The sequence below is a fragment of the Microcaecilia unicolor genome, chromosome 11, assembly GCF_901765095.1.
Source record: "Microcaecilia unicolor chromosome 11, aMicUni1.1, whole genome shotgun sequence".
NCBI lineage: Eukaryota > Metazoa > Chordata > Amphibia > Gymnophiona > Siphonopidae > Microcaecilia > Microcaecilia unicolor.
This window is the reverse complement of record NC_044041.1, coordinates 4,603,828-4,627,820: the sequence shown is the minus strand read 5'-3', so window position 1 is coordinate 4,627,820 and position 23,993 is coordinate 4,603,828. Positions and strand designations below refer to the sequence as shown.

The window sequence follows — 23,993 nt, the reverse complement described above, 5'->3', positions numbered from 1 at the left end:
TATGGCTTACAAAGTATCGTAACGGCATTTGCCATTTCGGTTGATAACAAATATAAGATTGTGTTGTGGTCTAATGAGGTAGAGGTGAATCATGGGGTCAGGGGGAAAGAGGAAAGTAAATTGTCCAGTACGATCATTGATTATGTTGTGTTGCTGGTTGTGAAGATTTATGTTGGGTTGGTGGGATAAGCTTTTTTGAAGAGGTGGGTTTTTAATGATTTCCTGAAGTTTAGGTGGGCATGTATTGTTTTCATTGCATATGGGAGTCCATTCCAAAGTTGTGTGCTTATGTAGGAGAAGTTAGATGCATAAGTTGTTTTGTATTTTAGCCCTTTACAGTTTGGGTAATGTAGGTTTAGGTATGATCGTGCTGATCCGAGTCTGTTTCTGGTTTGTAGATCTATGAGGTCTGTCATAGTCGCCCGGTATAAGAGGCTTGGGGAGGCTAAGCCTCCCCAGCCACAAGTGCAGCAAGGTGTGGCGGTGGGGGCGGACTGCCCCGGGTGCAGCTCGTGAGGGGGTGCTGCCTTGAACATCTCCCTCCCTCCCCCCCGACTGGTGCATGCGGACCGTGCGATGCTGCCGTGCTTTCCCCCCCCCCCGGTCCCCCGACTAGTGCGGTATCGCTCTCCCCCTCCGCTCCTGTCACGTCTTTCAACTTCGAGGCTTCTGGTAGCAGCAGCAGCAATGATGTAAGCGCTGCTTTCAGCCTGCCCCGGAAGCCTTCTCTGGACAGCGACCTCTTCAATGTCGCCTTCAGCACCTAACCATTATACCTCTATTCAGGAAATCTAGACTGCCCACCTTGACATTTCGTCCTTTAGATTGTAAGCTCCTTTGAGCAGGGACTGTCCTTCTTTGTTACTGTACAGCGCTGCGTAACCCTAGTAGCGCTTTAGAAATGTTAAGTAGTAGTAGTAGTAGAAGCTGTACAGAGAGTGCTTCCGGGGCAGGCTGGTGGGGGGAAGCGATGCCAGTCAGCTGCCAGACCAAAGAGAAAGCGGGTGGAGAGAGGAGGATGTGATGCCACATCTAAGGGGAAGAGGGAGGAAGGAAAGCAATGGCAGGGCATGGGAATGGGAAAAGGGGGGGTGGAGAAAGGAGTGAGAGTGATGGTAGTCTAGATCTAAGGGAAGCAAGAAGGGGAGGGAAGAGAAAGGTGGGATGCATGAGGGAGAGAAGAGATGCATGAGGACGCTGGAGGAGAGAGAGAGAAAGTGGAAAAGTGCAGGGGACAGCCAGGGACATGCAAAAGAGCAGGGGAGAGCCATAGAGAGATGGGGAGAGAAAGAGGGGACATGGAAGAGAGCAGGGGAAAGCCAGAGAGAAGATGCTGGATGGAAGAGGGGTACAGAGAGAGAGAGATGGAAAGATGGGGAGAGAAAGAGGGGACATGGGCAGGAGAGAGAGAGAAGCTGCTGGGGAGACCCTAGCTGTCAGATGGAGAAATGCTGAATGAAAGGAGGGAGAAAGAGGGAAAATGCTGGAAGGAGGGGGCAGAAAGAGGGAAGATACTGGACGTAAGGGTAGGGAGGGAAAGAGGAAAGACACTGGAAGGATGGGGATAGAGAGGACATGCTGAATGGAAAAGGGTTGAGAGAGAGGACTGTTTAGAAGGAAGGGGAGATAGAGGGAGACAATGGATGGAAGGAGAGGGAGACAATAGACGGAAGGATTGGGAGAGGGTAATGGGTAGAAGGATGGAGAGAGAAAGAGGGATGACACTGGATGGAAGGGTAGAAGAGAAAGAGGGAAGGTGCTGGACATGGATGGATGGAGGGGAGGGAAGAGAGGAGAAATCTGGACATGGATGGAGTGGAGGGCAGGGAAGAGAGGAGAAATGTTGGACAAGGATGGAGGGAAGGAAAGACAAAGGAAGGAGATGCACACGGATGGAGTGGAAGGGAGAGAGGAGAAATGCTGGACATGGATGGAGGGAAGGGAAGACAGAGGAAGTACATGCACATGGATGGAGGGGAGGAGAGAAATGCTGGATATGGATGGAGGGAAAATTGCTGAATTTAAGGGCTGGATTGGAACACTTTGAGGGCAGATGCTGAAACCAGAGGAAGGATAGGGACAGGGCTACAGATGGTAGACAGGACGCATAAGGACACAGGAGGATGGTGGACATGGTGAGAGAAAAAATATCAAATGGAAAGAAGACACTGCATAAAACAGAAGACGCTGAGACCAAAGCGAATAGAAAAACTAAATGATCAGACAACAAAGGTAGAAAAAAATATTTTATTCCAAATTTATTAATTGGAATATGTCAGCTTTTGGAAATGTGCATCTGTGATGTTTTGCATGTAAATTTCAATTTTTCTAGTATTGCTGCATACTGAGTCTGACTTCTTGAGGTAACTTTCCAGTTCAGTATTTTGCCTTCATATCTGTTGTGTCATGTATTTTTCATTTGTGATCAAGGTGCAGTATTCTGCTAGTGTGTAGTATTTTCAGCCCTTTTTGTTTTTTGTTTCACTAGGTTGTGCACTGGAGTTTTAGAGCCCCGTGTAATTACAGTGCTGCCGTTCCACGCATAAGGTTTAGCTCATCCTGTCCTTGGAATTAGTACTGTTATGGTTTGGTAAGGTTATGAGTGTGTTTTTGCACAAGTTTGTGTATAGTGTTTTGCAGTGGAGAGATTGTGTATTGGCCTTACTGAGGTGGCACCAAAACATCAGAAAGGGTGTAGAGCCTAAATCATGACACACTACCTCTTGAAGGATCTACATAAAAGGAGCTCATTGTGAACACTTTCCACCCTAAAAGGGTGTTTTGTGGCTCTACATGAGAATTGTTATATTATGATCCCTTGTTTCATATTGTTGACGGTCTGCATTTTCCGTATGGGTGGTATATTGGTGTATTAGGTTCTGCCCAGTGTAATATTTATAGTACAGTAAGGTTCTGAGTGTGTTTTTGCACAAAGTTGTGCATAGTGTTTTGCAGTTGAGCGATTGTGGTTAGTATATGCTTTGAGCAACCACATTATTCTTTGACATATGATACATATCTAATATCTAAATTTAATAAAAGGTATTAATTGTGACTACTTTATATTTACTTATTTTTTTTCTGTGTTAATTGTGGCTATAAGCTCCACCCCTGGCTAAACCCCTAATCCTGCACCCTTTGGCCTCCCCAAACAGTTGGGCCACCGACCGCCTATGAGGTCAGTCATGTATCCTGGGACTACACCCTAGATGATTTTGTGAACCAAAGTGCAGATTTTGAAGATGGTCCATTCTTCGATTGGGAGCCAGTGCAGCTTTTGTGGGTCATTTGGTTCTCTGTTTTAAATAAAAGAAGAACCAACCAAAACAAAACAATGCTATTTCCAATGTAATTTTCTAATAATAATGATCTACATTAATTCTAGTCCATTTCCCGTAGAAAAGTACTACACTGTTTATGCAAGCACTGGGTAAAAACCAGGAATAGCTCAGAATGGCTTGAAACAATGGAACTAGCTGGTAACACTACTTTGTGATATATCTGCAGAACCAGAAGGCACTGCATGATCACTAAACCACAGCACCGCTGCCGATGCCACCCTGCTGCTCAGTATTTCTGATCACTCTCCTTTTATTATCGAGCTACAATTTTGGAATTTAAGACTTACAAATCTGAACTGTGCACGCTGCCTTCTCTCTCTCTTCCCTTGTGACGTGGCTTCCCAAGCACTTAAATCTCTGTCTGTCTCTCAGCAGCGGCTTGTTCAGCTTCACCATTGCATAATCTGTGACTCCCGTGGTATTGACGATAGGCTTGAACCCTCTGTGGTCCTCAATCCACTGTAGATGGGAGGCTGGGAATCCACCAGGCCACTTACAGATCAGGTGAACTGCAGACTCCTCCGGCAAGTTATCTGCCCAGCACACTGGATCTGATTTTGGTGGATCTACAAGGCAAGGTTAAAAAGTAGCTTGAATTACATGCAAAGGCAAAGAAATTTATTATCTTTAAATCAATCTGTGCAGCTCCATTTGAGATAGAATGTAGAAATTCAGGGGCCCTTTTACTAAGCGTACGTCATATTAGAACTACCGCCTGGCTACCGCGTGCCCTGGGTGGTGATTCCATGTTTTACGCACGTCCGATACGCGCAGCGAAAAATATGTTTTATTTTCTACCGCGTGGTAATTGGCAGTGTACGCGTGCTGACGATTACCGCCCGGTTAACGCGTGAGACCTTACCGCTAAATCAATGGCTGGTGGTAAGCTCTCAGGCCCAAAATGGACGCGTGTCAATTTTTATTTTTTGGCAAAAAAATGCCTTTTTTTTGCAGAAGCGCTGAAAAATGGACCTGCGCAGGTCCAATACACGTACATACACCAGCGCCGGCCATTTTTCGGCACGCCTTCGTAAAAGGGCTCCTCAGTCATTTCATCCCTTATTCGTATCTCATGTTTTATTTTCTACTGCGTGGTAATCGGCAGTGTACGCGTGCTGACGATTACCGCCCGGTTAACACGTGAGTCCTTACCGCTAAATCAATGGCTGGTGGTAAGGTCTCAGGCCCAAAACGGACGCATGTCAATTTTTATTTTTTGGCAAAAAAATGCCTTTTTTTGCAGAAGCGCTGAAAAATGGACCTGCGCAGGTCCAATACACGCGTATACACCAGCGCTGGCCATTTTTCGGCACGCCTTCGTAAAAGGGCTCCTCAGTCATTTCATCCCTTATTCGTATCTCATGTCTTTAGATCTTCTCCGCAGAATTTGCTGATTATTCCCTCCTAGTTATGGACTAGAATCTATATTTATCACGCCTAAAAATTTGGCGGCAAAATGAAACTCGCTTAAGTGTTTTCTATAAAGTACAGCTTAATTTAGGCGTTCTTTATAGACTAAGCCTAAATTTCCACATGGTTTCTAGAATACACTGCGCCCTGGTCCATGTGACTAAATTTAGTTGTGGCCAAATAAAACCTGGAGTAAATCCAGACAACAAAATTAGGCGCAGAGCGGGTGTATTCTTTAAAAACGCACGTAGATTTTAGATTTGCCCATGGCCAGCCCGTTCCACACCCCCTTTCAACTACGCAATTTAGAATTTACGCGCAAGTTACAGAATACGCTTAAGCAAGTAGTGCGTGTAAATTCTAATTAATGTCAATTAGTGCTGATAATTGGTTAACATCCAATTATCAGCGCTGATTAGCTTGTTAACCAATTCACTTACGTGCATTGTTATGAAATATGCTTCGATTTCCATGCAGAAATTTTGACGTGATATTATAGAATCTCGGGTTGATGTCTTGGCACTGTTCGCCACTCAGTTGTTACTTTACTGCTCCTACTCTTTGGAATAACCTTCCATTCAAAAATTCAAGGTTAGTCTCAAGACTTCTTTCTTTACATCAGCAATTCCACTCTTAATTATAGCCTGAAGTATTGGGTGTGTATTGGCGGCCTCGGGAGTCTGAGACAAACAATGTCAGTGTTTTAATTGAGCTTTAATATCAGGTATTTATTTATTTCCTCTCTGTCCCTGTTCTTTTCTTTCCTACTTTGATTGTAACTTCCCCTTGATACTTATCTTCCGCTTCTTCATGTCAAAAAGTGACCAAGGTGGATTGCAATGCGTAAATGCAATAAAACCTAAATGAATCTTCACCTTAAATTTTAATCTCAATTCCTGCAAATCACTTCCCACTCTTCCACCAGTCCCCAGTTCGTCAATACATACATGATCTAAGCATCTCATCTCTACTTCCCTCTCCCATCACACAGAAATTTTTATTTATTTATTGCATTTGTATCCCACATTTTCCCACCTTTTTGCGGGCTCAGTGTGGCTTACAATACATTATGAATGATGGAAATACAATTTGTTACAATTCAGGATCATGACACAGAAATAAAAATCACAGCAGATTTAAAATACCACCCCCTCCCCTTACTGCCTTCTACAGATCACGTGAAGATATGTTACTGACACCTAGCTCTGATACTCTCATCAGCTGTGAGCGCCTACGTACAGGTTACTCAATAGATACTCACAGTAGACCAGAACTTGACAGCAGAGTTAAAATACCACCCCCTCCCCTTACTGCCTTCTACAGATCACGTGAAGATATGTTACTGACACCTAGCTCTGATACTCTCAACAGCTGTGAGCGCCTACGTACAGGTTACTCAATAGATACTCACAGTAGACCAGAACTTGACAGCAGAGTTAAAATACCACCCCCTCCCCTTACTGCCTTCTACAGATCACGTGAAGATATGTTACTGACACCTAGCTCTGATAATCTCAACAGCTGTGAGCGCCTACGTACAGGTTACTCAATAGATACTCACAGTAGACCAGAACTTGAAGTGAAGTTGTCTGTTTCCTTCCGCTTAACAGGTTTTGTGCCGTACATGAATAGTTCCCCGTGTAATCAGCAGCTATGTTGTTAATGCTGAAGCTGATGGAGGTTCTGTTTTCTTCGGAGAAGGTTTCGGCAGAGTCGGTGCTTTCTGTTTTAACCACCCACTTCATGAGGGGCGTCGGCTGTGACTGGCTGGTGCAGCTGAAATCCAGCTTGGAACCTTTTGTTACAACCAGGGTGCCGTTGGGCAGAGACCTGGTTGGAGAAATGCTGGCGTTGATGCTGTGGGGGCCACCTAAAAACAGGGAAACCACATCTATGACGGTGGAAATTAAGCAAGACAGATGGTGTGGACTCATAGTCCAGCTCCAACTCACATGCCACCTCTGTGGCCTTCTCAATTAGCGGCTTATTTCAAACAAATTTATATAAGGTACCGCAGTTATGCAACGTATATCATTCTCAGGTACCCAACTAAACTCAGATAGTAGAATTCTTCAATTAGAAAATTTCACATAAACATTCTTCAGAAAAACGTTTTTCACTTTCATTAACACATTTTATAGTGACCTCAGCGGTGCTCATCGCCAACAAGATTTTTTCCTGGCAATGCAAGCAGCACCCACCTCTTATATTGGTTCACTTAATTATATTTCTCAATTTTTTAACATTTTTTATACTTTATTATATTATTTAACTTATCTTTTAGATCTTTTTTAGATCGGACCCAGGGGTTTTACTCTCCAACATGCATGTTTCGCTCAGAAGCGATCTGTCTCAAGGACATTCCCCCCCAAGCTCTTTTTAGCGCCAGCTTTGCTATGACTCTTCGGGACCAATGAAAGTGAAAAACGTTTTTCTGAAGAATGTTTATGTGAATTCTTCTAATTGAAGAATTCTACTATCTGAGTTTAGTTGGGTACCTGAGAATTATATACTTTGCACCTCTGTGGCCTTCAGCATGTTAACTTATATCTCTACAGTACACTACTACTACTACTTATCACTTTTATAGCGCTACAAGGCATACGCAGCGCTGTACACCATACATGAAAAGACAGTCCCTGCTCAAAGAGCTCACAATCTAAAAATGGAATGTTGCTAGTGGAATAGCAACATTCCATATAGAATCTCAAATAGTAGCAACATTCCATGTTGAATCTACAAATAGTAGCAACAGAATCTCAATAGTAGCAACATTCCATGTAGAATCTCAATAGTAGCAACATTCCATGTAGAATCTCAAATAGTAGCAACAGAATCTCAAATAGTAACAACATTCCATGTTCCACTGCACTAACCACTAGGCTACTCCTCCACTAGCAACATTCCATGTAGAAGCCTGCCCTTGCAGATCAGCAATGTGGCCGCGCAGGCTTCTGTTTCTGTGAGTCTGACATCCTGCACATACGTGCAGGACGTCAGGCTCACAGAAACAGAAGCCTGCGCAGCCGCATTGCTGATCTGCAAGGGCAGGCTTCTACATTACTACTACTACTTATCACTTCTATAGCGCTACAAGGCATACACAGCGCTTTACACCATACACGAAAAGACAGTCCCTGCTCAAAGAACTCACAATCTAAATAGGACAGACAAACAGACAGAACAACTAAGAGGTAAGGAAATTAAAAGAGGTGGAGATCTCAAGGCCCAGTTAATAATGTGAGCTATGGCATTAATATAGAACATCTTATGCAATGGGATTTCCACTATGTACTGTACATTGCAGCAAAAATGGCAGAAAATATAGAAAAAAAAAAGACTGAATTCACACTGTGACAAGGCTATGGCCAGGGGGGCTGGGATAAAGCATTTAGACCCTGAAGTACAAGTACCAGAAGCCATTGCAAGGAGGGAGGAAGAGAGTAATCTGGAAACAAGAGAATGGATTCCCAGCTCCAGCAGAGGGTGCCAGGGGGGTGGCCAGGCTGAGCCTATAATTTCATCCCCCACTAGGGGGAGACGGAGGGACAAAGCTCAGTTCCCCTGGATATGCAATCAATATACCATGCAGCCTAGCTGGAATAGAGAGGGGCCCATGGAAAGGGAAGAAGATGATTGGATGGATTACATGGAAGGAGGGGTATATCGGGGGGGGGGGGGGGGGGGGGGAGGAACCCGGGGGGAGGGGGAGAAGCCTCTATGGTGAGCTCTGGAAGTTTGGTTGGTGGGCAGCTCCACCTGGCTGGGAAGCAGTGGACCCGTTTCACAACACCCACTACACTGAGTTTTATACACCAACCCCCAGATTCTATATAGGTTGCCTAAAGATCTGCGCCGATTCTATAACAATGCGTGTAACTTAACAAGCTAATGAGCACTGATAACTGCACTTAACAAGCAACAGTGAGCACTAATTGGCACGGATTTGAATTTACACGCACAGCTCACTAAGGGGCTCCTTTTACAAAGGTGCGCTGTAACAGGGACACGTGTTTTGGGCGTGTGCAGCATCATTTTTTTCAGCACATCTGTAAAAAAATTCCTTTTTAAAATTTTTGCCAAAAATGGACCTGCGGCAAAATGAAAATTAGACAAGCGAAAAGGAAGAGAGTAGTGGATGCTTGGAATGCCCTCCCGCGGGAGGTGGTGGAAACGAAAACGGTATCGGAATTCAAACATGCGTGGGATAAACATAAAGGAATCCTGCTCAGAAGGAATGGATCCTAAAGAACTTAGACGAGATTGGGTGGCAAAGCCGGTGGCGGGAGACGGAGATGGTGCTGGGCAGACTTATATGGTCTGTGCCAGAGCCGGTGGTGGGAGGCGGGACTGGTGGTTTGGAGGTGGGGATAGTGCTGGGCAGACTTATACGGTCTGTGCCAGAACCGGTGGTGGGAGGCGGGGCTGGTGTTTGGGAGGCGGGGATAGTGCTGGGCAGACTTATACGGTCTGTGCCAGAGCCGGTGGGTGGAAGGTGGGGCTGGTGGTTGGGAGGCAGGGATAGTGCTGGGCAGACTTATACGGTCTGTGCCAGAGCCGGTGGTTGGGAGGCGGGGCTGGTGGTTGGGAGGCGGGGATAGTGCTGGGCAGACTTATATGGTCTGTGCCCTGAAAAGGACAGGTACAAATCAAGGTAAGGTATACACAAAAAGTAGCACATGTGAGTTTATCTTGTTGGGCAGACTGGATGGACCGTGCAGGTCTTTTTCTGCCGTCATCTACTACGTTACTATGTTACTATGTAGAGCTGCTTAACAACAAAGATCGTTGAGTCACAGGAGCCGTCCAATCGGCAATGATATGTCACACAAAGGACGGCTCCTGTGACTCAACGCTCTTTGATCCATTGAGGATACTACAGTTAGAAACTCGGCTACATTAATCTTTGTTGTTAAACAGCTCTACATCACAAGGAAAGATGGCGTCTTGAGCAGAAGCAAGTACCTGAGCTCCTGAGTCGCCGTGTATCATCAGCGGGAGCGGTCTTTTCTCTCCCCGGTAGTTTGCATGGGGAAAAGAAAAGGGAAATCCAGGGGGCAGGCCTCCTTAACCCCTGGAGGGAACCCCACACTACACCAGACAACATTGATGATGTTTGGAGTCCAGGCACCAAAAAAGGAACCCTGACGCCCACTTCGAACGGACAGTTCTTTCCCTCTTTGGTGAGGGAGAACTGCAGCATAGAGGAGACCTCTTTGAGCTGTCCTTCGAGCCAGGGGCGTAGCTAGACAACAGATTTTGGGTGGGCCTAAGCAAGAAGTGGGTGGGCACCAAGTGTTCTCCCCCCTCCCCCACTATGACCAGAAAAATATCTCAGCTGGCGGGAAAACGCTTCTTTCTACCTTGGCAGTCTGCAGAAGGCATGCACTCAAAACTGAGCATGTGCAGGTGCTGGTATCGTGGAGAGTACGTTTCCATTACCATCAGGGGGAGTCTTCTGCTGGCAGAGCTTGGGATTTCTACCAGCTAATGCTAAATATGTGCTACTGTTGGGTGGGCCTGAGCCCTAAGTGGGTGGGCTCTGGCCCACCCAGGCCCACCTGTGGCTACGCCACTGCTTCGAGCACGACACCTCCCAGGCCAGGTGGCATTTTTTTGCAAGCAGTTGATCAGGCTCGGGACAACCCGAAGTGGTGAACAGTTCCTTGATGCCTGAAGGAGGCCCCTCTGCTACTTCTACCCCAGAGTTAACATCGAGTAAAGGACGGGTCTACCTCACTTTTTTGTTTGATTCTGCAAAATGAAAATTGCCATGTGTCCATTTTGGGTCTCAGACCTTCCTGCCAGCCGTTGACCTGGTGGTAATGGTCTACAAACGTAGAATGACTATTACCGCCCGCATGTCAGAAAATAAAAATATTTTCCAGCGCACCTAGCACATGTGCCTCAAAAATAAAATTACAGCAAGGGCCACTTGGTAGCCGGGTGGTAAATGTAGTTTAATTAAAGGGCCCCTAAGTGTATTCTGTAATGAAGTACGCTGAACGTCTAACGTGTGCAGGCAAAAAGGAACATGGTGTTGTGTCGGCATTCCAAAATTTATGTGCGTAGTTATAGAATATGGCCCTGTGCAATTTTGTACCTGAGGCAATGGAAGGTTAACTGACTTGCCCAAAATCTCAAGGAGCAGCAGTGGGATTTGAACCAGCCACCTCTGGATTGCAAGACCAGTGCTCTAACCACTAGGCCACTCCTCCACCCTGAAGAATCTTGTTACTCTTTGGGGTTCTACATGGAATGTTGCTACACTTTGAAATTCTGCATGGAATCTTGTTATTCTTTAGAATTCTAGAATCTTTATTTATTTAGATTTTGCTCACATCTTTTTCAGTAGTAGCTCAAGGTGAGTTGCATTCAGGTACACTGGATATTTCTCTGTCCCAGGAGGGCTCACAATCTAAGTTTGTACCTGAGGCAATGGAGGGTTAAGTGACTTGCCCAAGATCACAAGGAGCAGCAGTGGGATTTGAACCAGCCACTTCTGGATTAGAAGACTGGGTCTCTAACCACTAGGCCACTCCTCCACTCCACTTAACCTGTAGTACCGAGTTACTGATTCCTGTGTAAATTGTGCTGCAATGCAATGCTAGATTAACTAACCTCCTCAATCTGCATGTCCCACCCACACTCCTACAGAGGAGCACTTTTTTTTATGAACCCCCCCCCCACCACCACCACCACACACACACACACAGCTCAGCAGGGTTGTGATGTATCCCTGAGTCTGCGTAGCTGTCCGTGCCAGAGATAACTGAAGAACAGAGACTCATCGCCAACAGCGACTGAGATTACAACTTGAGCCACTAATATCTCGTTTTGCATAGTGCCTCCTGGCGGAAAAGGGGACATCCAGGTTGGGATCCTCAAATTTCTCTAGTATTTTAGAAAACAATGTGCTGAACGCAGAGGCTTTTGTAAAATATGTCTGTGCCAGCACATACAGTGGGAGTAGGGTTGTTATATCACCCAGCACAAGGCGTTCGAGCATCAGTGGATCAGCAGCTAAACTAACAAATATATCACAAATACTCAAGAGTGCATTTGCTGAATTTTGCCACTGATGAATTTTGAACACTTGTGCTGCTGTTTTCTTTGCAAGTCCAGTTTCTAATATTGCTGGTGCTCTTGGCAGCCCTGCTTTCCCAGGTCATTGCCCTGCCTATTTCTAAACATGCTCCTCCCACTTGCGGTCTCTGACCTTTGCTTGCAGCATGGCTAGTCATCACTAGCCAGCTAAGCAGACTAGTTACTTTGAAGCCCGGACAGGCAGATGGGCCTGGAACAGGTGCATCAGTCTTGGTCCTTCACATGCGAACCCTGATCTCCTTTACATTCAGAATGGTGAAACTGGCTAAGGAGAAGGAACCTTAAAAAAATCCCCACTAGTATGAACGTGGCAGTTTGGGCTCCCTGCAGCTCCTGGACTGCACTGGACAGAGCTGCCATGCTCAGCCTTGTCATTCAGTCCTGAGTGCTTTGGAATTCCAGCTCCATTTCTTCTCCCCAGTGCTGGCTCAGAAAGCGAGCTGGTCGAGCCTCCAAGGCAGTATAAATGAATGTGGCTGTGAGTACAGTTTCCATAGACTGAATTTCTTTTCATGTGCACTGAATATGAGAAAGAAAATATACAAACTTAAGCTTGGGTGTTCAGAGCATTTGCTAGAAAGCACGGAATACTGAACTGATTAACCACATTTAAGTGGAAAGAATCTACAAAAATCTTCAGTGTATGCATTGTTTGGCACAGATAGGCACTTTTATCAGCCAGCTGCACGCTCGTTATGAACAAGTGACCTTAAAAAGATGCTATAAAAAGCACAAAGTACCAGGCAATATTTCAGATATGAACACATGAAGCAGTTCTAATTTAACATTGGGTAAGTTGCAAATTGTAACTCACATTTAAGACATTTTCCTTAGTGCTGGCATAAGACACAGTGAAGTGCAGGGCGGAAACTAAGGAGTAAGCCCAGAAAAGTGCCAGGTGCCCTATAGCTCTGACTCAGTGGCTTCACCAGGAAGACCCCCTTGTGGCACTAGGAACTCCAGGCAGCCGCCCTGCTTTCCCACCCCAAAAACAAGCTGTGGCTTCCCTGTAATTTCTGTCAATCCCTAGCAACGACCATGCATGGAGCGCTGTGCGTATCTCACATACAATGGATACGATCGATCTTCGATGGCTATGATACCACAGAACGATATCAAAACACTTGCACCAACGTGAGGGAAATTTGCGCTTCAGTTCAGTAACACTTCTGAAATCTCATGCGGTGTTTGCTGGGTTTTACATAAGTACATAAGTATTGCCATACTGGGAAAGACCAAAGGTCCATCGAGCCCAGCATCCTGTTTCCAACAGTGGCCAATCCAGGTCACAAGTACCTGGCAGAAACCCAAGGAGAAGCAACATTCCATGTAGAATTGCAAAGAATAGCAATTCTAAAGAATAACAAGATTCCATGTAGAACCCCAAAGAGTAGCAAAATTCCATTCAGAATCCCAAGTACATAAGTACATTTGCCATACTGGGAAAGACCAAAGGTCCATCGAGCCCAGCATCCTGTTTCCAACAGTGGCCAATCCAGGTCACAAATACCCGGCAAGATCCCAAAAATGTACAAAACATTTTATACTGCTTATCCCAGAAATAGTGGATTTTTCCCAAGTCCATTTAATAACGGTCTATGGACTTTTTCTTTAGGAAGCCGACCAAACCTTTTTTTAAGCTCCGCTAAGCTAACCACCTTTACCACATTCTCTGGCAACGAATTCCAGAGTTTAATTACACGTTATAAGAGCTCATCTCGGTAATTACACAGTAGCAGAGGCAGATGGGATCTTGCTGCAGGGTTACACAGTAACTCATTGTAGAATGCATTTGTACTGCATGGATGCAATGGACAACAAAAAAAAAGAGTGAGGACATCAGGAAGTCTTTAATATCAACAACTTAAAAACGACCTGACACGGCCGTGTTTCGGCACCAAGGCCTTCATCATGCTGTCAGTTCAATGACCCGAGTGTGGTGAGAAGTGGAAAAAGTGGTTGATTTTTTACTATTACTACCACTACTACTTAACATTTCTAGAGCGCTACTAGAGTTACGCAGGTAGACCCTGTTACCCACCCCTTTTATTTTACCCCTGACGCAGCCTGAGGGCGAAATGTGGCCACGTCGGAAGCCACACAGCTATATCTCTCTTGATTAAGCTACCAGCCACAACACAAGTGATCTAATTGACCCCTGGTACAGGCCTTGGTGCCGAAACACGGCCGCACCGGGTCGTTTTCAAGCTGTTGATATTAAAGACTTCCTGAGATCCTCTTTGAGCTGTCCTCGCTTTTTTAGTCCATTGCTTTCGTTGCACGTGAGGGTTTCTCCTCTGCTTTTTGTTGCATGGATGCAACACGCTATTAAGGTTGCCCTCCTACATTTCTGCAGAGGTGACCTGCAAATCAATAACTCAGAGGTCCTTTTACTAAGCTGCAGGAAAAATGGCCCTACGGTAGTGGTGTGGGTAGTTTTCCCGCTTGCCAGGGCCATTTTTACCACAGTGGGTAAAAATCCCCTAAAAAAATGACCAGATTACTCTTACCGTGTGGCCATGCGGGAGGGGAGTACTTACCGCCAGTGGCATAGCAAGGGGGGGGCGGGAGGGGCGGTCCGCCCCGGGTGTCAGCTCAGGGGGGGTGCTCCCTGCCAGCTCTCCCCCCTCGGCGCATCGACACCCCCCCCCCGACCAGCTCCCGCACCCTACCTTTAAAAAGAATATCGGAATCCGAGGCGAGGCGCAGTGCCTCGCGCTTGCCCTGCACGTAAAAGAAATGTGGACCGTCGGGCCTTCCCTCGCTCTATCTGTCCCGCCCTCCGCTGACGCAACTTCCTATTTCCGCAAGGGCGGGACAGATAGAGCGAGGGAAGGCCCGACGGTCCACATTTCTTTTACGTGCAGGGCAGGCGCGAGGCGCTGCGCCTCACCTTGGATTCCGATATTCTTTTTAAAGGTAGGGTGCGGGAGCTGGTCGGGGGGGGGGGGATGTCATCGTGCTGCACCCGGGGGGGGGGTGCAACGGCGAACCGCCCCGGATGGCAGCCACCCCTGCTACGCCACTGCTTACCGCCCATCCACCATAACCAGGCCGTGCATGGCGATGCCCGATTACCACTGTGTTAGCATCATGCTATGAAATTTTAATAAAATGTTCTGGCTCGCACTGGCAGCCGCATTGGGCTGGCGGTAATTTCGGGTTAGCGTGTGGTAAGCCCGCGTTGGGCTTACTGACGCTTTGTAAAAGGACCCCTGAGATAGGTCAGAGATGGCCGAAGCATCGTCCCAACACATACACTGTTGCCCACTACGTAGTACATAACCATTTCTAGAATTTAAAAATGTGCCCCAGCCCAGACTGGCTACGTGACCCTCTTCTCCTACTCTTTCCAGCGCCCACTTCTGCTAACAACTACCGACTGCCCAGAGCACAGCAGTTTGGATAATCTGTTTAACTCACAAATTCGACAGGATTTCACCTTGGTTTTTTTAAGCTTCATTGGCTACCAATTAAGGCAAGAATAATTTTTAAAACATGTATGAGGGTATTTAACATTTTGTACAGTAGGATTCCAGCTTATGTGTCAGGTATGATTCTGACACCCAATAACACTGGATCCACTTTCCAGCACAAAAAATAATGAGTTCAAAAGTCATCCTGCTTAATTTTTTAATGTCAAGCAGCCACCATTTGAAACTCTTTCCCAATTCACATGGGATAGCAGAAAAATGATTATTTATTTAGAACGGCATTAAAGATCTTTCTTTCTCAGAAACATTTATTATCTTCCTGTTGATCAGTTTATAGAGAACTATGTAATTCCTAGTTCTGTTCTTACTTCTGTGAATCTGCACAGAACCAAATGGTAGTTATAAAATACAGTGTAATCTACTATTACTACTACTTATCATTTCTATAGCGCTACTAGACGTACGCAGCGCTGTACACTTGAACATGAAGAGACAGTCCCTGCTCCACAGAGCTTACAATCTAATTAGGACAGACAAACAGGACAAACAAGAGATAAGGGAATATTAAAGTGAGGATGATAAAATAAGGGTTCTGAACAAGGGTTAGGAGTTAAAAGCAGCATCAAAAAGGTGGGCTTTTAGCTTAGATTTGAAGACGGTCAGAGATGGAGGTTGACATACCGGCTCAGGAAGTCTATTCCAGGCATATGGTGCAGCAAGATAAAAGGAACGGAGTCTGGAGTTAGCAGTGGAGAAGGGTGCAGATAAGAGAGATTTACCCAGTGAACGGAGTTCCCGGGGAGGAATGTAGGGAGAGATGAGAGTGGAGAGGTACTGAGGAGCTGCAGAGGGAATGCATTTATAGGTCAATAAAAGGAGTTTGAACTGTATGCGGAAACGGATAGGAAGCCAGTGAAGTGACTTGAGGAGAGGGCTAATATGAGCATAACAACACTGGCGGAATATTAGTCATGCAGCAGAATTTTGAACAGATTGAAAAGGAGAGAGATGGCTAAGTGGGAGACCTGTGAGAAGCAAATTGCAATAGTCTAAGCGAGAGGTGATAAGAGCGTGGATGAGGGTTCTGGTAGTGTGCTCAGAAAGGAAAGGGCGAATTTTGCTGATATTATAGAGAAAGAAACGACAGGTTTTAGCAGTCTGTTGAATATGTGCAGAGAAGGAGGCGGAGGATAGTGTCTACAAATGAGTTTGTTTTGAATGTACCATGACAGGAATAAACCTCATACATCAGTCATGATATACCACTGTGCTACCTTGGAGAAGGGAGGTCTTCTAAAAGGAGAGCAGCGAGAGGGGTGCTATCCAGTCTTTTGCATTGAGTGTCACATGTATGATTATCTCCCAGTTGGTGAGAGGTCATGTGTGTGTGCTTGATGCAAAGAGCTCCTGGCTCTCAGAGAATGAGCCTGTTCTCTTGAGTCTAGAGTAGCAGACTTGGAGGAGCTGAGGGGGACAGAGAGGTAAACAGATGAGGCCTACAGAGACGTTGTAGAGAAGTCTGACTTCCAATCTGGCAACCCCTGTGCTGCCTTGGAGAAGGGAGGGCTTATAAAAGGAGAGCAGCGAGAGGGGTGCTATCCAGTCTTTTGCATTGAGTGTCACATGTATGATTATCTCCCAGTTGGTGAGAGGTCATGTGTGTGTGCTTGATGCAAAGAGCTCCTGGCTCTCAGAGAATGAGCCTGTTCTCTTGAGTCTAGAGTAGCAGACTTGGAGGAGCTGAGGGGGACAGAGAGGTAAACAGATGAGGCCTACAGAGACGTTGTAGAGAAGTCTGACTTCCAATCTGGCAACCCCTGTGCTGCCTTGGAGAAGGGAGGGCTTATAAAAGGAGAGCAGCGAGAGGGGTGCTATCCAGTCTTTTGCATTGAGTGTCACATGTATGATTATCTCCCAGTTGGTGAGAGGTCATGTGTGTGTGCTTGATGCAAAGAGCTCCTGGCTCTCAGAGAATGAGCCTGTTCTCTTGAGTCTAGAGTAGCAGACTTGGAGGAGCTGAGGGGGACAGAGAGGTAAACAGATGAGGCCTACAGAGACGTTGTAGAGAAGTCTGACTTCCAATCTGGCAACCCCTGTGCTGCCTTGGAGAAGGGAGGGCTTATAAAAGGAGAGCAGCGAGAGGGGTGCATCTAGAAGTAATACTGTAGCCAGGACCAGCCCACCAGGGGATAAAATATCCTCTCACACAGATAATGTGTCTCCAGGAGCTTCTTCCCAGGAGGGAAGGGTTAGGACAGCTGTTGGTGTTTAAATTATTAGGCATGTAGATAGCTGCCAAAATTTCCATGTGGTTTATAGAATATGCCGAGTGCAAATGGAAATGACTAAATGTAGTCGTTGGCAGTTACGCCAAGGACTTCAGTGTAAATGCCAATGCCTAAATTAGGCGCGGATCAGGTGTATTCTATAGCAATGCGCATAGATTTCAGAAATGCCCATGTCCCGCCCATTCCATGTCCATGGCCACGCCCCCTTTCCAACTATGCAACTTATCATTTAAGTGCATCGCATTTTGGAATATGTTTTGACAGTTGTGCATGTAAATTCTAATTAATGCCAATTAGTGTCAATACTTGCTTAATTGGCAATTATCACCGCTGATTGGCTTGTGAACTAATTAAGTTGCACGCACAAATCCAGAACATGACTGCATTTGCCAATGCAACTTAAGTCACGCTATATAGAATCCAGGGGTAAGTGATAAACTTACTGGCAATCAGGAGCTGGACCTGCGGATCGTGGTCAGTGGCAGCCTGGTCTTCCCTGCAGGTGTAATTCCCTTCATCCTTGAGACACAGCTCGTTTATTTGCAGTGAGCTCTTGTTCACCAGAGAAAGCCGCAAGTCCCCCGTGGAAAGGATGGAGGTGGGGATCCCAGCTTTAAACCACATCATGTTCTCCACACTCTCTGACAAGTGGTTGCAAGATAAGATGACGCTTCCATTCACTTCACCAACGACAGTGACCTCAGCACCTACTAAGGGGAAATTAAACATGTCAGTCTATTGACTGTTGTAGTCCTAGTTTCTTCCTCAAACAATAGAGTTGTTAGGGGGTATCATGTGTAGAAATGTGTGAATTTGCCATGAAAAATAATTCTGTAACTGGAGTTTCCTTCTTTCACTGGACACGCAGAAGTACATTGTCCTCAAATGATGGCTCAGTGGATTCAACACTAAACTTATGACCATAAACAGGTGGTCAGTGTGGGTTTGATACGTTTTAGGGTTCCTATTCCCCATCTGTTTTACTTCATAGGTATCTGTCTTGAATCATTATCTGGCTCATTTTCGAAAGAGAAGGACGCCCATCTTTCGACACAAATCGGAAGATGGGCGTCCTTCTCACAGGGTCGTCCAAATCGGTATAATCGAAAGCCGATTTTGGACGTCCCCAACTGCTTTCCGTCGCAGGGACGACCAAAGTTCAAGGGAGCATATCGTAGGCGTAGCGAAGGCGGGACTTGGGCATGCCTAACACATGGACGTCCTTGACTGACCCATAATGGAAAAAAAAAGGGCGTCCCCGACGAGCACTTGGACGACTTTACCTGGTCGTGTTTTTCTTATGACCAAGGTACAAAAAGGTGCCCGAAATGATCAGATGACCACCGAAGAGAATTGGGGATGACCTCCCGTTACTCCCCCAGTGGTCACTAACCCCCTCCCACCTTCAAAAAACATCTTTCAAAATATGTCGTGCCAGCCTCTATGCCAGCCTCAGATGTCATACTCAGGTCCATCACAGCAGTATGCAGGTCCCTGGAGCAGTTTTAGTCGGTACAGTGCACATCAGACAGGTGGACCCAGGCCCATCCCCCCTACTTTTGTGGAGGAAACAGTGAGCCCTCCAAAACCCACCAGAAACCCACTGTACCCACATCTAGGTGCCCCCCTTCACCTGTAAGGGCTATGGTAGTGGTGTACAGTTGTGGGTAGTGGGTTTTGGGGGGGGGGTTGGGGGCTCAGCAGACAAGGTAAGGGAGCTATGTTCCTGGGAGCAATTTCTGAAGTCCACTGCAGTGTCCCCTAGGGTGCCCGGTTGGTGTCCTGGCATGTCAGGGGGACCAGTGCACTAGAAATGCTAGCTCCTCCCACAACCAAAGGCTTGCCTTTGGTCGTTTCTGAGGTGGATGTCCTTGGTTTCCATTATCGCCGAAAATCAGAAACGACCAAGTCTAGGGACGACCAAAATTTCAAGATTTGGATGTCCCCGACCATATTATCGAAACGAAAGATGGATGTCCATCTTGTTTCGACAATACGAGTTTCCCCGCCCCTCAATCGGGACGTTTTGCGAGGACATCCTCAACAAAACTTGGACGTCCCTTTCGATTATGCCCCTCTATGTTACCCACCCATTGAAATTTCTGAGACCTCTTTATACCAGTTTATCATCATCTTGGGGAATAATGTCACATCATCTGTACATTTTGGGGCTTATCTGTTCTCTGTCTTTTCTACATAATTTGAGGTGGATGTCTCAAGTTCCACTAGCATTGTAGAACAAGATGTTCCTAAAATACATAGCGAAATGGATGTCTATGTGCCAGTTATGTATAGGGCTGCCAAGAGGAGTGTATGGGGGAGCAAGATTCCTCCGGACCCAGCCTCCAAGGGGGCCTGGCACCAGGGTCTGTCTCTCTCCTACTCCTGATGGGACCCGGGTGATTATGTCCCGACAGGAGCAGGAAACAGAAAACTCCGGCACTGAGCCCCCCTTGGAGGCCAGGTAGTAGCAGACACAGGACTTCAGGGCCTCTGGTTTGGTTGTCAGGGGTCCCCAAACCTTACTAGCAGAAGCCTTCCTCCAGTGCTGTTCTCCGCTGTATTGCCTGCCCTGTGGCTGCTTTTCCCCTCACATTGCGCATGCTTGGTTTTGATTAAATTGAGCATGAATGACGTCAGGGGAAAAGCAGCTGCAGGCCCGGCAATGTAGCGGAGAACAGCACTGGAGGAAGGCTGGGGGGCCGGATGGTGGGGCAAAATGTGCCCCTCCACTTTGGGCTCCGCCCACCCCCAATTTTTTAAGTCTGGCTAAGAGGTGATCCTGGGGGGGAGGGGGGGCCCAGCAGCGGCAGCCCTGCCCCAGGCCTGGCTCAGTCTCTTGACAGCCCTAGTTACGTGTGGCAGGAGCATTAATTTTAGGTCTAAAATATCAGTGAGTCAACGTGGGCACATAAGCATTTATTTACTAGCAAATGCATGTTTAATTATGAAATAGCAACATAAAAGATTTTTGACACCTATTTTAGAAACATAAATGTTTATTTTTCCTGACACTGTCACAGAGCCTAGCATCTCCTGCCAGTTTCATTTTTGGAGAGGGGGGAGGGGGGTACATCAACCACTGGGGTATTAAGAGGATGAGCTCACTGTAATACATTTGAATGGGGTTCTTGGTGACTGCTCATGGCTCATGTTACAGCCATGGATAACCCTTTTGGGCATTACTACCTACATAATCTCTCGCTTTAGACTGGCTGGAACTAGTCTAAAGCAAAGGTTAACAGCATGGTAAGCTTTGTGCATCTTGCCCTAAATATTATCAGTATATTAATGCCCTAAATGCGGGATGGAGTGAGCGCGCTTGGGACAAATGCTTTGGCATTGCAAGTCTGTTCGGATCTTTTGGTGGTTAGCCCAGTGTTGTTGTTCGGACACTTAGAGGCAGGGGAGGTCCACCACTGGAGGATTTCGCTCTTTCCTACGATACACTGTGACATTTGGCCTTAAGTTTATATTATGTGTATGGCTTCAGTCCTCCCCTCCTACCCTACAGCGTTGGAAACTGGTTATGTTGGAACAGTTGAGGATGGACAGACTGGGTATTTCTGATTTAGATAGCATAAAAGGCCGTAGACTTATTTTTAATATTCCCTTATCTCTTGTTTGTTCTGTCTGTTTGTCCTAATTAGATTGTAAAGTCTGTCGAGCAGGGACTGTCTCTTCATGTTCAAGTGTACAGCGCTGCGTACGTCTAGTAGCGCTATAGAAATGATAAGTAGTAGTAATAGTAGTCTTTGGGATTCCAGAATCTTGCTACTCTTTGGGATTCTGCACAGAATCTTGCTACTCCTTGGGATTCCGGAATCTTGCTACTCTTTGGGATTCTGGAATATTGCTACTCTTTGGGATTCCGGAATATTGCTACTCTTTGGGATTCCGGAATATTGCTACTCTTTGTCCTTATCCCTTATTGGTCCTGTTTGTCTGTCCTAATTAGATTGTAAGGTCTGTCAAGCAGGGACTGTCTCTTCATGTTCAAGTGTACAGCGCTGTGTACGTCTAGTAGCGCTATAGAAATGATAAGTAGTAGTAATAGTAGTCTTTGGGATTCCAGAATCTTGCTACTCTTTGGGATTCTGCACAGAATCTTGCTACTCCTTGGGATTCCGGAATCTTGCTACTCTTTGAGATTCCGGAATATTGCTACTCTTTGGGATTCCGGAATATTGCTACTCTTTGTCCTTATCCCTTATTGGTCCTGTTTGTCTGTCCTAATTAGATTGTAAGGTCTGTCAAGCAGGGACTGTCTCTTCATGTTCAAGTGTATAGCGCTGTGTACGTCTAGTAGCGCTATAGAAATGATAAGTAGTAGTAATAGTAGTCTTTGGGATTCCAGAATCTTGCTACTCTTTGGGATTCTGCACAGAATCTTGCTACTCCTTGGGATTCCGGAATCTTGCTACTCTTTGAGATTCCGGAATATTGCTACTCTTTGGGATTCCGGAATATTGCTACTCTTTGTCCTTATCCCTTATTGGTCCTGTTTGTCTGTCCTAATTACATTGTAAGGTCTGTCAAGCAGGGACTGTCTCTTCATGTTCAAGTGTACAGCGCTGTGTACGTCTAGTAGCGCTATAGAAATGATAAGTAGTAGTAGTAGTTATTTATTTATTTATTTTATTTATTTATTGCATTTGTATCCCACATTTTCCCACCTATTTGCAGGCTCAATGTGGCTTACAGAGTTTTGTTATGACATAGTCATTCCAGGATCTTAGGTACAATTAGTAGTGCAAAGATTAAGTAAGGGAAGAAAGAGGGAAGGTGTTAGGCAGGTTAGTATAGAAGGTGGATGTTAATAACTGGGTGGGTTGGTGCGGTAGTTTTGTAACACTAGTAAAAAAAGCCCGTTTCTCATTGAAATGAAACGGGCGCTAGCAAGGTAATGAGCTTCTGCCATTAATGTTTTTAAGGGTAGATTCTTCTTCCCTTCCGTTCTCTCCACTTGCTTCCTCCTTTGATGTCTGTACCTTGGAGTTCATTTTCAGAGAGTGGAAGAGAGAGATACACATGGAGGGGCATAATCGAACGGCGCCAGCCATTTATATGGCCGGCGCCGCAAAGAGGTGTCCCAAACCATATTATCGAAAAAGATGGCCAGCCATCTTTCATTTCTATAATACTAGCCGTTGAGCCCGTAAAAACGGGCTAGTAAAGGAAGGGGGGGGGGGTTTGAAAGCCCCCCCCCCCCCCGATAGGTCGCCGCCGCCCCTCCACCCGGGCCGGGTACATGGCTTCACTATTCAAACCGCCGGATCGCAGCAAACAGCTCATCTGAGCTGCCGTCGGCCTTCCTTCTTCTCTGCGTGTGTTCCTCCCTTCTGCGTGTGACGTAACGTCGGCGAGGGCGGGACACAGGCAGGTAAGGAAGGCCAACGGCAGCTCAGATGAGCTGTGTGCTGCGTTCCGGCGGTTTGAATAGTGAAGCCAGGTACCCGGGCCGGGTGAAGGGTGGGTGGCGGCGGTGACTCCGGGTGGGTTGGGGGAGCGGTAGCGGCAACCCTGGGGGGGGGGGAAGCGGTGGTGACGGCGGTTCCCTCACTCGCAGGTGCGCAGGTTCCCTCTCTGTCACGCCCCCATCATCACGTATTGACGCGGGGGCGGGACAGAGAGGGTCTCTACTGCTCATTTGTGAGTGAGTACGCCTCTTGCCATTTATATGTTTGATGGTTGGGGCCAGCCAAATGTCAGAGATAGCCGGGTTTGAGATGGCCGGCATCGGTTTTTGCCGATAATGGAAACCGATGCCAGCCATCTCAAACCCGGCCAAATCCAAGGCATTTGGTCGTGGGAATACGGTTGGGGCCGGCCAAATGTCAGAGATGGCCGGCATCGGTTTTTGCCGATAATGGAAACCGATGCCGGCCATCTCAAACCCGGCCAAATCCAAGGCATTTGGTTGTGGTAGGGGCCAGCATTTGTTGTGCACTGTCCGTACCTTGGAGTTCAACTTTCTTGAAAGTGAGAGTCCTGTCAAGCGGTTTGTGTGCTTCCTGCCACCGTGGTCTTCTGTTCTCTGGTCGTGACGTTACTATGCAGCCTTCCCTTCCCTCCGAGGGCGGGGCAGTGAGTGCGAGTGCGATTACCTGTGGTTGGACCCTTCTCCTTCTGATGTCGCGTTTCTTTCCCTGGCAACTATACAGAGTTCCCTTGAGGGCGGGACAGTGATTGGGAGTGCGATTACGAACCCTACATGGCTTCACTGCCACGGAGTCAGCTTCAGAACGCTGGAGGTGCGAATTATTATATTAGATGGGGGACATTTTGGTTGACATTACCTCATCAGCTACGCAGACGATTGTTAAACTAAAAACCTCTTACAGCTTATATAAGAAATGATTGTTTTGGGGGGGTTTCCCCCACACATTCATTCATCAGAAGGGTAGTTACGA

At 46.5% G+C, this 23,993-nt stretch overlaps 1 protein-coding gene across 2 annotated transcripts in view; it reads right to left on the bottom strand.

Moving 5' to 3' along the window:
- Positions 1-23,993, bottom strand: part of LOC115479490 (V-set and immunoglobulin domain-containing protein 10-like) — a 52,246-nt gene that overhangs the window by 25,915 nt on the left and 2,338 nt on the right. Inside the window, exons 2-4 of one of the 2 annotated variants that reach the window (XM_030217420.1) lie at positions 18,024-18,290; positions 6,313-6,621; positions 3,629-3,907 (exon numbers count right to left, since the gene is read on the bottom strand). In XM_030217420.1, the coding sequence (XP_030073280.1) occupies positions 3,629-3,907; positions 6,313-6,621; positions 18,024-18,290 (855 nt within the window). The remainder of the gene's footprint in view (positions 1-3,628; positions 3,908-6,312; positions 6,622-18,023; positions 18,291-23,993) is intronic. The other variant, XM_030217421.1, reaches the window with a different exon arrangement.